Source organism: Gallinula chloropus, assembly GCF_964237585.1.
Source record: "Gallinula chloropus genome assembly, chromosome: 19".
In the NCBI taxonomy this organism is placed as follows: Eukaryota; Metazoa; Chordata; class Aves; order Gruiformes; family Rallidae; genus Gallinula; species Gallinula chloropus.
The window spans coordinates 4182733-4197966 of record NC_140104.1 but is presented as its reverse complement, the minus strand read 5'-3'; the positions used below and the strand labels follow the sequence as shown (position 1 = coordinate 4197966).

Here is a 15234-nt window from a genome sequence, read left to right as displayed (position 1 = left end):
ACTAAAATCTTTTCTCCCATCACAATGGCTCCTAGAATCTGCACAAACTAACTTAAAACACATGTTCTGTAAAACTACAAGTATGTTTTTCCTATTTTTTTCCTGCTTCTTTCTTCTTTATTGGTACCTGAGGTCATCTCACTGCAGGACACAGTACAACACCAACTATGTATGAGCTAGAAACAGCTTCATGTGAAAGGTGGAGTGGGGAGGAGGGGGAAATCCACTCAGAAAATAAATAAGACAAACCCAAAAATCTCAGAAACAATTCTGGAAACTAATCACAGCATTAAAAAATGATAAACTGCTGTTTAAACAAGACTGTTCCTTGTTTATCCATCACAGACTAACAAAATCCCAGTAATGCACCGCTGTCCACACACAGGACACTCCTGCCAGCTAAACCGTGTTATCTTTTCGCCTGGAGGAATCCATGCACTATCTAGTTTTCTCATAACCTGTTCTACATTAAACCTCCAAGGAAATAAGTGTTATGCTTACTGCTGCTAGTAGACTCTGAGGCTTCTGATGCAGTAGAAATATTATCTGAAAACTTTTCTTCTGTTGCACTGAAGTAATTAAGACCTCCCATTTTGTCTTCTCCCTGTTCTGAAGTACTGGCTGCTGCAGCTACGAGTGAATTCTTACCTCCATTCAAGACAGATGAAGGCTCTATCACAACAGGGTTTGCATCCTAAAATTGATAGGCAAGTAGAAAAGTTAATTATAAGCTGATACCAAAGCCATTTAGCATCAACCAAATCAATCACCAACATTCAGGGCTGTGTGACCACTTTTGCATATCACAAGGAGCTTTATAGAAAAAATACTTTCTAGATCTATTGATGAAAAATCTGCAGAAACAATCAGCCAATAATTAAGCCAATCAAACTGTTCTACACAATATAAAAATAGAGAAAATAATTCTGATATTTCACTATCTAGGTACCAAAAATTCAGTGATTTTTAGATTGGATTAATGACAGACTATAAATATTTGAAGATTTGTCTTTGTTAAATTTCATATGGTTAAATAAGAGGAAGCACAGGAACAGCAACAAAGATAATTCTGTCCTCAAGCCTGCAACATTTTAGCCTTCCCTAAATTTGTTCTGAAACAAAGGAGGAACAGTGCTGCAATCTGCCTCACTCTTAGGTAAGAAAAAGGCGGGAAAAAAAACCCCTGTCATTCCCCAAAAGCACAACTTGCCAGTCCACTACAGACAAGATGTAAGAGGAATCATACCCAGTTTAAAGCACTGGTGGCATTAAGAAACATCAACAAATGAGAAAACAGAAGAGAAAGGGAATTAACTGAGCCTTAGAGAAGAAAAAGAAAATCCATGAAGTGACCACCACTGTTAACACCACTTGAAAAGGTGGTTTGTGCTGTCCCCTATTTACCACATCACGGAACATAATCTCTTGCCAAATAACAGAAATGTGCAGTAAAGCCAGAAGTGTGAGGCTAACAGGTATGCCAGAATTACAGTAATCATTTCTAGAGTTTCACGGAAATTCTGAGTGTTCTTTGCTCAAGAGGCAGACAGAGTGACTAAAGGCGCTGGGCTGTTCTGCAGAGGGTTAGGTATGAAATCATGCGCACATCTGAGCACCCCTACTACAGCAAGGATCAAATTACCCAGTATTTCAGGCATTTAAGCCATCATTTGTCCAATTCACTGTGCACAAAGGGCTGTAATTACACAGTTAAAGAATACATTGCAGTTTTCAGAGTATTTTTAGGTATTCGTATTTATAAAACAAGTAAAATACTTGCATGATTACTTATCACTCTTCTTAGAAATAATTATTTCACTTCTGTAACCTCAGAGAGTATTTACCTCCACTTAAATTCAATTTTATTCATTTTATTAAATACACTCTCTTTTGTAAAATTCATAGTGATGCTTTAACTTGAATATTTGACTTGGAGAGTATTAGAAAGCACCCTGTAAGGTTTTAGTGGGATCCTTTGGTCATCATCAGGTACTGGACTACTTTTCATCATTGCCCATAATTCAAATTTTACCAATTCCCACCATTATTTGTCCAGAAAATGCCCACTGTGCATTTGCCCAAGCAAAATCAAAACAAGAGCAAGGTAGTTTTATTATCAAATGGACTAGATGACTTAAAGAAGTACTATCATGTGAATATGTTTTTATTCCAAAAGTATTTCGATGTGCAAGCACAATGAAGCACCAAGAGGTGACAGTTCAGTGGAATTACAGTGAAAAGCACACAAGAGTGATTCAGCAAAGCAAGTATTTTCCACTCTGAGACAGAAGATGCTTCCTTTCAAGCTTCCCTGGTTAAGCTTTACTGTCTCTACATCAAGACATTCACATGGAAATCACTTACTCAGCATACATCATTGTTATACTTACGTATTTGACATACTCTTTCCACTGGTGCCACCACGGCATTGCAATAAGAAACCAGTTGTGCCCTGGCTGAAGGCCGTACCTGCTTTCTCTTTCTAACCAGCCTCTGCACATAAAGAATGAACCTCATGAAGTACGTATTGAAACAGGGAAATAACAGTCCTTCTTTTGACAACGTTAAAAGGTGATTCTGAAAGCCATTTATGATTCTGAGCAAAACCACATACCTAATAATCTGTCCTTCCTCCTCCGGAGTGGCAGGTCGAAGCCCCAAAACTATATGACACACCTGGAAAAAGAAAGTAATTCTTAGTAAGAACTACACCACTCTGAAACGAGCATTAGGTAAATGAAAGGACAGCTCTAATGGGCCTTCTCAGAAAATTCTTTTTAATTATGTAGCAAGATTACCAAAAATTAAACAAATCACTAAAAAAGGAAGTGTTTTGATCTCTGAGATTCTGTGACCTGTTTCCACTGTTAAAGAGAAAAATACCAAGAACGTCAAATGCTGAAGGTGAAGAGAAAATTTTTCGTTGTTCTCGTATCTGAAGCATATTTGGTGAAAGAACAAAGTAAGGGACATGGATGGGATATATAAAAAGTCTCTATGTACTGGAAAAAGGGAATGAGGAACTGGGAGAATGGAAGGTGCTGGAAGAGGGTAAGGTAAAGGTCAAAAAAACAACACCCCAAATCAGCAAGGGGAAAAAATGGGGAGAAGTGGTTATATAAGGGATTGAAAGGAAAATGGGCACATCAAGAGACTGAGGGAGACGTTTCAAGCAGCCCAGACAACCAGTCACCACCAAAAACGCTCTCAAAATTGTAGAATGTTCTCTGAAAGGCTGATGGGGGTTTTTTGCCTTTTTTTTTTTTTTTTGGCAAAGAAACAGAAGAAAAAGGCACCATCCCCTAGACAGCTGCTTGATTTCGGTGGGGTTTTCTTCTTAGTACAAGACAGCAGTCCCAGACAGCCCATCTTCTCACTCTTCCTAGAAAAACTATCCCAGGCTTGTCTGGTTTCTCCCAGGAGCTCCATCCCCAGCCATGGGGCAGCGGCAGGGAACAAGGGAAGGATGGGTGAGGGACCAGGCTGCCACCACTTTGTTTCCCAGTGCAGGGAGGAGGGTCAAGCTGTCTCCTCTCCCAGACGGTTTTTCAAATTGGTTGCTACTCATAACATGATTTATAGTCTTTTCCTTATGTCTCTTTTGAGACTATCAATTTGCATCTCAGCTGGAGACTTCTAATGACTGGTGAGATATCTTATTTAAATTTATATTGCAGCGTGAGAGACCATTTCACATTCTGAATAAAACAAAGGCCATTAGCTGCTGGGAAGCAACAGATTTTCCAGCACACACAACACAGCTGGCTGGGATGGTTCTTTTTAAACTGGCATAACACTGTGCTAGAATCAGATCCTTCATACAAACTAACCCCACTGCAAACAAACCAATTTGTTGACAAGCTTTCCAAGGTGCTCCCCTCAGACTGCTGAGCTTTTCTGTCTGCAGAGGAGACGCACAGGCTCGTGACAGTTCAAATGAATGCCCAGACAAATCAATGGCAGGATCTGTCCTGCACGAGTGCTCCTGTCAAGCCTGTGGCAGGAGATGAGGGCACCTCATGTGATAAAGTTAGCAAAGAAAAACAAAAATCTGAAATGAAAATGTAGCAACTCTGCCAGGAGAAAAAAATATTGTAAATGAGACTCCCAATGAGCAACGTGTAACAGTGGTGATGTGTACCCATCACTGACACAAATCCATTGAACGTTCAATCATTCTCCCTCAATATTGCATAGATATATACTAGTTCATCAATATTAAGTCATGAGAGGATATCTGATACCAGACAGTCCAAAAATATAGCCAGCCCTTCTGGAGAAGTTTGCAATGTAAGCAAAACCTGATGCAATTAGAGATAAAAAGAAGCTGCAGAACTTTCTGATTTTCTTCTTCAGCTGTGGTGTAGCTGATGGCTGCAGAAAACTGTCAGTCACTCCAAATTTCTTGGAAAAGCATAGTTCACAATATAAATCAGAGAGCAGCCCAGGGTCAGAACAGGAGAATCAGCACTATGCTATTCAGGTAGCCTGTCACAACAATTATCTATTTTTTAAAAACCCACAAGGTTTCTCTCTGGTGAAATATTATTCTGTTACAGTTTGATGAACTTCACTGGTAAGACGAGCCCAGAGCCCACTGGTTCTCTCCCTGGAAGAACTGAGGTTGTCATATGGAGCTGGAGGTGAATACTAAATTAGGGCAAATCTGCAAGGCTCCATTAGGATTATTATTATTATTTAAACTCAAAGTATCAACCTCTATGGAAAACGGGTAAGGAACAGACCGCAGTGAATGAAAATACTCTTAGGGGGTTATTTTCTGCACAAAGTGAGTCAGAGCTAAAATACAACTGTTTTAAGGATTTAGAAAAATCCAATTCAAGCTCAATTAAAAATAAATTCAGTACACACTTAATCCTCAGCTTCTGCCACCCAACAGTGATACGACAGCACTGCTTTCAAGGACTGCTTCACTAAGAAAGCAATGAAAACTTCCTTAGACAGCCTTAGCAGAAAACACAAAGGGAAAGGGGCTGAAAAGAGGTAGCAATATCTTTTCTCATTTCCACTTTCCCTTCTTGGCAAAGATTTGCAAGAATAACTATTAGAGAACACAGTCTTTTTGTAATGGAAACTGTAACTGCTGAAATATTTGGAATTTCTTTTCATTTTATTAACAACTCACTATATTCACTTTAACAAATTAAGCTTTAGGCACTGCCTGACACAGAGAGGAATAATAATCAAACACAGAATCATTCCTTCCAGGTGATGCACAACTGCAAAAGCACGTAACTTTCTACAACAGATAGAACTGTAAGCATGTTGGCATGAATACTGACACTGCACTTCATGGCCATGCTAAAAGCTCATGAGTTAATTGCCATAATTTCCAAGTTTAAATTTCCTCTACACCTACCTGAAAAAGTAGATTTAAAAATTCATTGGCAAGTGCACTCTTCACACTCCATATCTGGTAGTCCTCCAGAGTGAGGTGTCCAAGCTTAGTTAAAGGGAGGAAAAAGAAAGATGGAGGAAGAAACATCAAACAACCTGTTTCTATTAAAATGCTCATTAAATGTGTCACACAATGCATGACAAAGCCAGTGGTTTGATTAAAATTAGCATCTATCACTCTGATAATAAAATTTGATCCAATGAAAGAAGGAAAAATCCAGTTTTAGCATAACATAAGCAACCTAGAGAATCAAAAAACTCATGGCATGTAATCTTTGTTCCTGCTTTCTGTAATTCAGATTGAACATTCATGCTCAAGTGCAGCAGGCGTACCTCCTCAAACTATGAAACCAGCAGAAGCAGTATGGAACTGATCACTTTGTAGGAAACCAAACAAGACTAAGAGGATCTAAGACTTTGTCCAAATAAGCTCTGCACATACAGATATTGTATCCAGTCAGAAACCCACTATCTGCTTTTGTGGGTTGGGAAAAACTATTTTGGATGACCAAGCCCTTACGATCTCACCTTACAACACAAGTCCTATTAATTCTTAATCACCTGCATAGCTGCTGTAGCACATAACACTGAGCAGTGTCAGAGGGCCTTCTGATTTTCAACAATTCCATGGTAGGATCAATTGGAATGGTTTTTATTGTAATATCATTCACAGCCATTTTTACAGCAGTAGCAATTACTCCACCTCTTCTTACAGACCATTTTCTCCACAGTTCACACAGGTCAAATCTAACATGTGAGAGGAGGTTAAGTAATTTACATAATTACTGCACCATCAGCTCTCCTTCCAGCACTGTGTTCATGATGAAACTATGAAAGAGATTCTGAAGATTTAGTTGTCTTTTTTAACTCTTTGGGGAAATGAGACTGCTATGTGCTTGCTCAGAAACTACCCTTTTTAAGATAGCAACCAAGAAAACCCTCCAAGGGTGAAAGAAAAAGCTCGCTGAAGCTGCACTTTCTACTGCTTTGGTCATGAGAGAATTACAATGAAGTATTTGCCCACCACTTTGCAGGAGTACAAACAGGCAAGACAACTATTCAAAACAAGTAATTAAACATTTCTAGACATTCTTTCTAGTTTTTCCTAAATTATTTACAGTCTCCAAACACTCTTCCTAATTACTGAAGCAAAGAATGAAATAATGGAAACAAGTTTCCCCTGTATTTTTTGCAGATGATAGCACCGATCTCAAAAAAACAGGAGTGCAGTGGAAGATTTACACACAGCTAACTAAGTGCAACATAAACTACTAGGACTTTCTGTTGTGTGTCACGACAGTCATGACAGATGCCTCCATAGTTTCACAGATACTTGGCTTTTCTGAAACAGTTCACTGGTTGAGTATAATATTATTGTAAATCAGTTTGATAATGATAAGTTACTACTCCATTAATACAGCTCTGTTGCAGCATAGGAGGATAATGTGGCTTTACACAGCACAAAATAAAAGGTATGCTAATGGTTTTTTTCATAAGACCATTTTTAACAAGAAAACAGTTTCTCCAGAAGAAAAAGTCAAGCATCAGATTTAAAACTGGTATTAATTATGCATTGCAAAGTCTTGCAAATGGTAGTATGCTTCAAATTTATTTCATCTGGTTATGTATTTTTGGTTTAGTTTCATGTATAGAAATTACTTCTAAAATTCAAAGATGTTCTTTTGCAAAACAGTGTGGAAAATTTTCATGACAAATGACATTTCTTGGAAGAGATGCTTTTAGTGACACATCTCTGCTTTACAGAGAGCACAAGGTTTTCCTTTCTCATCAATAAACTGAAGATACTAGAGTATAGAAATGATAAGGAAAGAAGAGTAATTCCTACCTTTGTGGTATCATGCATATTCAAAATATCTTCTACAATTTCAGGCAAATCCATGTCCAATTCCTTAACAAATAGATGAGAAAACATAGTTAAACTTTCAGACCACTCTCTGGAGCCACAGGTGTTCAGAATCAAAATACAACTTTCAGACACCTTGATGATCTCTCTCTGCATTTCGCAACTGAGCACTTCCAGACAGTTATGCTTTTGTACCTAAGGTTTCTTTCTACACAGCAGGAGCCTTTACAGTCAAATCACTCTGCTTTGACTACTGACAGGTCAAAGTTACAGAAGGTAAGTAACATCCAGTTAACCAGCACTACTCTGTTATGGTAGTTTAACCAAGCCTGTGTTTCACCGAAACCACGTTCACACAACATTTCTATTCCTACTTTGGAAAGATGACTTTATGAAACAGAAACAAACGAATGAATACAACTTACAGGTATTTTATCAGTCCGGTTATCTTTCCAGACCTCTAAAAGTGCAACCACCATTTCTTTCAGCTCAGTGCGAGACAACACACCGTCCCGGTCGACATCGAAAACCTTGAAGCAAACTGAGATAAAAAGGAAATTACTTTTCTACGGCAGAACTACTCAGCACCTTTCCCCCACCCCCCTCCAGAATCTTAGTCTGCAGAGCCACAGGAACATGATTTAGTGCTGACAGTCTTGATGAGGCAGGATGCATGTGTGGTAGTGAGGAAATGGAGCAGCTGTGTTTAATAAACTGGAATCTAGATTCCTGCAATTCTGTGCCGTGTTTTCTGATGTGACACAAAGGAACATATGTGCATCCAGAAATCTCCCGTGAATGATGGTGTTTAAATTGCAGCAATATGCTTTGGAAAAGTAAGGAACAAAGGTATTTTAAGACACAAGCACCTTGCAGAAAGCCAGCTTAAAATGGGACAGTAAACAAGCCAGAACGTGCTATTTACCACAAGACAATCAAATAGGATGTTCGGTTTGTTATAGACAATGAATAGATAAGTGTTAAGATTTTGAGATATAAACTTCTGCATTATCAGGCAGAACACTGCAAAAAGTATTTTGAAATATTTTTTTCCAAACACATTGATAATTTATATGAAGCATATAAATATATGGATATATACACATATATTTAGATGGGTATATATATACACAATTAGGTTTAATCATCCTTTATAAAAGGAAACCTTGATAGTTAAAATTCCTTTAATTTTTTAACTTCTGAAGTCTCTCACCTTTCACATACACAGACTTGTTCAGAAGAAAAAAGTTCTAAAAAGGTGGAAACAACTATACTTCCTTGCTCAAACCAAAAAACTTCCCAGAAATCAATAGTTAAAATTTCGCATACTTACACTTCTGTCTTTCTGCCAAAGGTCCCCTGCAACATGCTGAGAGCCCACAGGAAATTTCTTTAAAATCTATGTGATTGTCACGGTTTTCATCAAAAGCATTAAACAAACCTGCAAACCACAAAAGCATCTCCTGTTACAGCATCTGGCTGAAACAGCTGACAGTCACACCTGGCAGTTACACGAAGGGTTAATGGTTAACATTTGGAAGATGTACTGACACTTATGTTTGTAACTAATTCTTACTAATGTGTAATAAAGATAAGCAAGCACTACTAACATGATTTTAAAGGTGAATTAGATGACTCATGTATGGCTGGACAAAGCCAGGGGCAGGGCGAGGAGGAAATCGAGAGCTCCAGCCAGCAGCATTATTCTCCTGCCTGCCTTATAATGATGGATCTATAGAGTGTACATCTAAACCAGCATGGTCAGGAGAAGCATCTCCACAAAGGCTAAAGGACTGAGAAATAGCAAAGGTACTCAGATGCCAAAGGCTTTGATTTTTCCAAAGTTCCTGATGGATGAAAATCATTGAATACCATTGCAAATTTGGTCCTAAGGGAGATAAGGGTTTTAGTTACCAGCCTTCAAATGATTTAAGGGTTTTAGTCATTCAGAACACATTGCTTTTTTATCCCATAAAACCCTATGTATTTATTTTTTTAGTGACAACTCGGTTGCACTACCCACAGAAGACATACAGAATGACCAGAAAGCGCTCTCATTTCCCTACAGCAGCTGTGCAAAATGATATCACTGAGCAGATAAAACACACAAGCAAAAAGATGTGGGGATATATCCCTATTGAACTGAACATAAGTTCTGGTGTTTTAGCAGCTTGCATCCACGACAGATGAACTTCCCATTTTCTCCTTACTGCTGCCACTTGTCAGTAAAGCTGACCATTTGCTGATATAAAACTGTCACTCTAGGACTACAGACAAAAAACTGGCACCCAAACTGAATGTTACTTCATCTCCCTATATTGTAAATGGGGATCAGACAACTGTAACCCAACCTCCAGTTGTTACCAGAGTGGCTTCATCTTCTAGGACCAGCTTGGTAATTAATATGCCAGCACTGCAACACATGATTCGCTTGATCACGTCTCCCAAAGTCTTCCTTAACTTACACTATTAGGGACAATTGTTTCACTGACTGCATGACAGAGTTTCTGGCTTGCAGGCTGAGTTGTCATTTAAGAAATGAAACTCATTCCCTCATTCAGGGACAGAACTATATTTTATCATTATGGAACGTTAAGAAACCAAATGAAAACATGTGAAACAGCTACAAGGCAAATAAAGTTTCACATAAAATACATAAAAGTTTGATATGTTTCCTGACAACCAGCAGGATGCCACACACTTGGTCATTCCAGATTTCCCAACAAATAGAGATTTCTCAGGCATCTTTTCCCATTTTCAAACATTCAGAGCTCTGTGGAAATCAACCTCTGTAATTTAAGCTTAAAATCCAGTTTTAAACAGCCCCACTTTTAAAGCCATAAACTTTGTATCTCAGCAGACCACCAGGTACTGAACACCACAGCACGATCAATTCCTCCCACATTTGACTGAAGTTTCATACCTTCACTCAGAGATGGATGAATAGGAGGGGAAACTAAGGGAGAAAATGTTTCTAAATCAAAACGTCCAGTTCTTGATTGAGCTTTTAGCAGCCAGTACCGTTTCTCAAGATCGATAATGTCAGATTCTTCCACTGTATAAACAAAAACAAAACAAGTTTCTGGTAATATTCAGACCATGTTAAAATTCTGTATCAAGTAAAAATGCAGCTTTAGTTTGTCACAAAGCAAAATGATATTAACTTAGTTATGCCTGACTCCTGAATACAAAAATATATCATCAGTTGAGAAATAAAGGTCTTATTTTACTTCTTTTTTTTAATCTACAGAATCATCTTGCCATTCTCCATCTAGAATTTCAACATCAGTAATACATAATCACAAGCATTTAGAAATACAGACATGTACTTCTAGTGCTAAAGACTCCAGCACACTCATTTTCACATATTCTTTCTTGGTGAATCAGGCAGGGAGATATGTGCAATATCCTAATTCTCCCAAGGTATCCAGTATTTAAATCCTCAGAAAGGACATGAAGTAGCATTTTAAATAAATCCCAGTACTTTTATAGAAAGAAATAAAAAAATTAGTGCTTGACAACTCTTGAAAAACTCTTAGTTGAAATGTTTAGCCTTTTTATTCAGTAATAAGGCTAAATTTTTTATGCAACATTTAAACACTGTATCTCAGCATTAGTTTTTTCCAAATATAAATAATACAATGAAACAAAATATTTTGTATTATAAAGGCATTTAGAGTCCCAGTCAATACTGGGGAGTGACTACAAAAACCTAGAAGACATTTCATACAGTGGAACTTATAAGCTAATTTAAACAAGAGAAAAAAACCAAAGCCCCAAAACCACCAATGAGTAAAACAAGGTGCTAGTTAAAGGTGCATAAAAGAAGCCAAAGGAAAAACTCGAGTTTTCTTTCAAAACCTTACACAGAAATGCTGGTCTCCTTATATTTTATGCTTGAAGTTAAATATATATAAAAATATTATGTTTCTGGTCAAAAATACTTTTAACCTTTTTACATATGTAAGTGTGTCACAACACTGCTTTAGGTCAGTGCAAATTAATTGGTTCTCAAATAGATATGTAATGACAAAGCTGTCTATATTAAGAACCACTATGTGTGATCCCATTCCCAGATGGTTCTGAGCCTTTAAATCCATGCCAGCTTTCTAATAGGTTTAACTTGAGCTATTTGGCCTGGTTTAGTCCACAGAAACAATAATAATCCCGTAAGGCTTAAGAACAGAAGAGACCCAAAAAAAGTTTTATGTCAAATTGAAATGGTATTGATTTGTTTTCCCCTTTCTGTAATTAGGAATAGTAATTTAATCAATGACTTAAGTAATAAGCTTTTGCTAGTTCTAACTAACCAGCAGGCACATCATAACTCATCACTAACTACACAATACCTTACTTTCCTTCAGATTACTGTCTGAAGTAGAGGTGCAGGAGTGGAAGGTGTTTGCATCCTCCTATAAAATATTTCTAGGCAGCCTAACTAGAAAAGCAGCATCCATGAAAACATGTCCTCCTTTTCCTTTGCACACTCAGTACAAGCACTAGACAGACAGACTGCATGCACAACACCCACACCATGGCTGCAGCTCTAGGGTCACTGCTAAGCTGCCTTCAGGCTGAGAGAAAGTTCATCTTCCTCCTTAACCCCAGGCACATGCTGCAGCTTCCTCACTTGCATCATTATCAGCTATTGTGCATTTACCTTGGAAGTGAGATAAAAGAGCTGATCCAGAAGGAAAGGTAAAATGATTTCCTTTCTCCTTCCTAGATGGATCAATTCCCTTATCTGGCTTACCAACTCCTGGCTCTTGGTTGGGTGGTAACCAGAGAATCATGGAATGGTTTGAGTGGGAAGGGACTGTTAAATGAGTCCAACCTCCCTACATTGAGTGTGGACATCTTCAACTAGATCAGGTTGGTCAGAGCCCCGTCCTTGAGCATTTCCCAGGGCATCTACCACCTCTTTGAGCAACCTGTGCAGTGTTTAACCACTGGGTGTAAAACATCTTTTCCTTATATCTAGTCTGAATCTAACCTCCTCTAGTTTAAAACCAATGCCCCTTGTCCTATCTCCACAGGCCCTACCAAAAAGTCTGTCCCCAACACATGGGAAGCCATAATCCATACCCATAAAGGAACATTATTCTACTGGAAATCAAGAAAGAGGACCAGAGAAGCTATTTCTTCGAAGATCAGTATAAAGGTGCTCAGAAGTGCCAGAGATGTAAGCTGCTTCATGACCTTAAGCAGAAGAGTCATGTGATGCAGAACTGTATCTGGTTATGTTCCAAGAAATACAGGGATCTTTTCATGCTTTAACGATGTACTTGCCACACACACACTGCTCAGCATCCCAACAGACGAGAAAAATCAAGGAAATAAAATAGGCTTTCCCTCAATCTTGTTGCCTCTACAGGTCTCAGGGTGCTGGAGTACTGATAACAAAGAGCTCACTAGATGTGGCCTTAGGAAGAGAGTACCAGTATGCTGCAGGAAATAGAGAAAAAGTGTATTTGTGGAGTTTCAAAACTAAACCAAGAAATGAAAGGTAAAAGCCACTTTATGAGACAGACCCTGAAGTACATTAAGGGAAACAACTGCACATAAAGGGCAAGTTTGTACCGTCATTTAGAAGAATTGCATATACACATTATTGCTCTCATTAGCAAATACAAAAGCATTATGCTAACTCTCTTGGGCTTGAGCATGTAAATCAGTTTTGATTTGTCAGAGAACCTTTCTAATCTTTTGGACCTTAATTACTGAAGGTAAATAACGCCCCTTCCAGTGAAAGCAGTTTTCTGCAGATATGCTCTGCAGTAAAGACAGTGTGTGCTTCCTTATGGGTTTTTTTTAACCTAGTGTAGCATTGTTTCAGCTAGCACATTTGTTATTCTTCCTAGTCAAAGGTATATTAAAAGGAAATATTCTCAAGGATCTGTACTAGAAGGTAGTACAATTTAGAAAACGGAGTGCAGCTTCACAGACAGCTCCTACAGTGCCAACTTCACTGCTTTATTACTTTAATCTCAGAGAAGTAAGGCCATCAGAAAGCAGCTCATCTGCATTTCTGTCAAGCAGCGGTTGGAATCACACGGTCATTTAAAAGACAAAGTATTTTCAAATAATCATCTTCAAAAAGAGTAACTGGTAAGTGTTAGTGCAAGGGTGACATTACAGCCTGGCAGGTCCAGCCCACTAACCTTCACAGGAGCCAAACCTTCTACAAAGTAAAACTGACAATTAGTAAACAACAATCTTCATACTGAGTAGACTTCCACAGCTGAGGTTGGATACATGTAACAATGTGACAGAAGAGTATTTTTCATTCATAGTACCAATGGATTGCAGCCCACTGCAATAGGTTCACTTGGATAAAGTACAGATTTACTGGATTACAGCACATGTGAAAGTTTAACTCTGCAGTTGAAAAGCCAGCTGTTATGTAATTTGATTTTTTTAGAGTGACTTTTTTGCACATAATCTCATAAACCTCAGTATATGGAGTGCACCACCTATTCCTGCATACATGTAAACTAAAACAAATCTCTTGCAATTTTTGATATATAAGTTTTGTTACTGAAGCTTAAATGAAGTGTGATAAAAGCAGACTGTATTTACCCAAAAATACTAATGAGAGAGAGGGGGGAAAAAGCCCATTTCTAAAGAGGTTTTATACAGATAAAGGATTTTACCTTTTCAAGGTACAATTTTTTTTCCTAATGCCTGTTCAAATCACATCAGGAAGCGTGAACTGGGCTTTCATCCAGCAGTTCAAATTTTAAATAACTTACAATTATTTTAACAAAAAATGTATCATACATACAATATAGGCTGAGACATCAGAACAGACTGGCTTTCTAGGCCAAGGAAGTGTTCACTGTTGTCAAGTCAATATTTGATATGACTATTTGAGATCACACAGAGATGCTCTGCACTGCTGAAATTTAACTATATACTACCAGTTTACTACCATGTGTCATTTTACGTTTCCCTCATCACTCACTTATTAAAAATATGAAAAATTTCCAGGTCTGTAAAATTACAAATACTTTTTGTAGTTCAACCCTCTAAGAATTAGACAAGTACATTTAGAGGAATGATAATGTCAAGTACACCTCAAATTAGAGTCTTCATATTTTAAAGGATCAACAGATGAGCACTTTCAGCAAAAAAATGCATCTGAGAAACTCTGAATGTACTAAAAATGAGTTAATTCAAAACCTGCTGCCACACTGGGATTGACAGCGATAAATACTAAAAAGGAGCATCCATCATTTTAATGCCCCTTTCATGAAATGGATGCCCTTCTTAAACACAACACAGGTAGAAAGCCATGAATTACCTTCTGTCTCAGAAAAAACCTCTTAAAATATGTTTTAATTTCAGGCACTACTCATTACAATTCTTCATACAACCAGAATTAACTATGTATTTCAATATACATGAAAACTTAAATTTTCACCCACCTATTGGTACAATCCTCTCTGGTTCACAGCAGTAGAAGCATACCATATTCCCAACATTTTAACCAAAACTTGGGTTTACCATTTACCATGGGATCCTCCACGCACAGCCCGGGCACAGGCAGCGCTCTTCATAGCGCAACGGCCGAGCCCAACCCCGACCCGGAGCCTGAACGACCGACCACCAAACAGGATTTCTGCCTAAACACACTTGTTTGTCGTTTCAAATTCACACAGAGAAGACTCCAGGACGTGGGCAGAGCGAGCTGCTTCCAGGACATAAAGCAGTCTTGGAACTAAGAGGATAACGAAGTGGCAAGATGCAGATTAAGTGACACTGAGGCTTCTTCTTATTGGCCTAGTCTGATGTAATACTTTCTTTTTTTTTTCTTTTCTTCTTTCCCTAATCAAAAGGTGGACACACAGAGAAGGGAATACTGCAACTTCAAGCAAGATCCTCGTGTGTCAGACATGACTACCCAGACGTTTATCTAGCAGGATACAGATCAGCAGTGCCTTAAGACAGGA

At 38.2% G+C, this 15234-nt stretch overlaps 1 protein-coding gene across 1 annotated transcript in view; it reads right to left on the bottom strand.

Annotated features, from left to right (window-relative positions):
* USP32 (ubiquitin specific peptidase 32) overlaps positions 1-15234 on the bottom strand; it is a gene marked incomplete at its 5' end in the record, with an annotated part of 74414 nt that overhangs the window by 21495 nt on the left and 37685 nt on the right. The window contains 8 exons of the mRNA XM_084273333.1: positions 502-694; positions 2391-2493; positions 2615-2676; positions 5381-5464; positions 7265-7327; positions 7708-7823; positions 8616-8723; positions 10206-10337. Coding sequence (XP_084129459.1) covers positions 502-694; positions 2391-2493; positions 2615-2676; positions 5381-5464; positions 7265-7327; positions 7708-7823; positions 8616-8723; positions 10206-10337 — 861 coding nt within the window. The remainder of the gene's footprint in view (positions 1-501; positions 695-2390; positions 2494-2614; positions 2677-5380; positions 5465-7264; positions 7328-7707; positions 7824-8615; positions 8724-10205; positions 10338-15234) is intronic.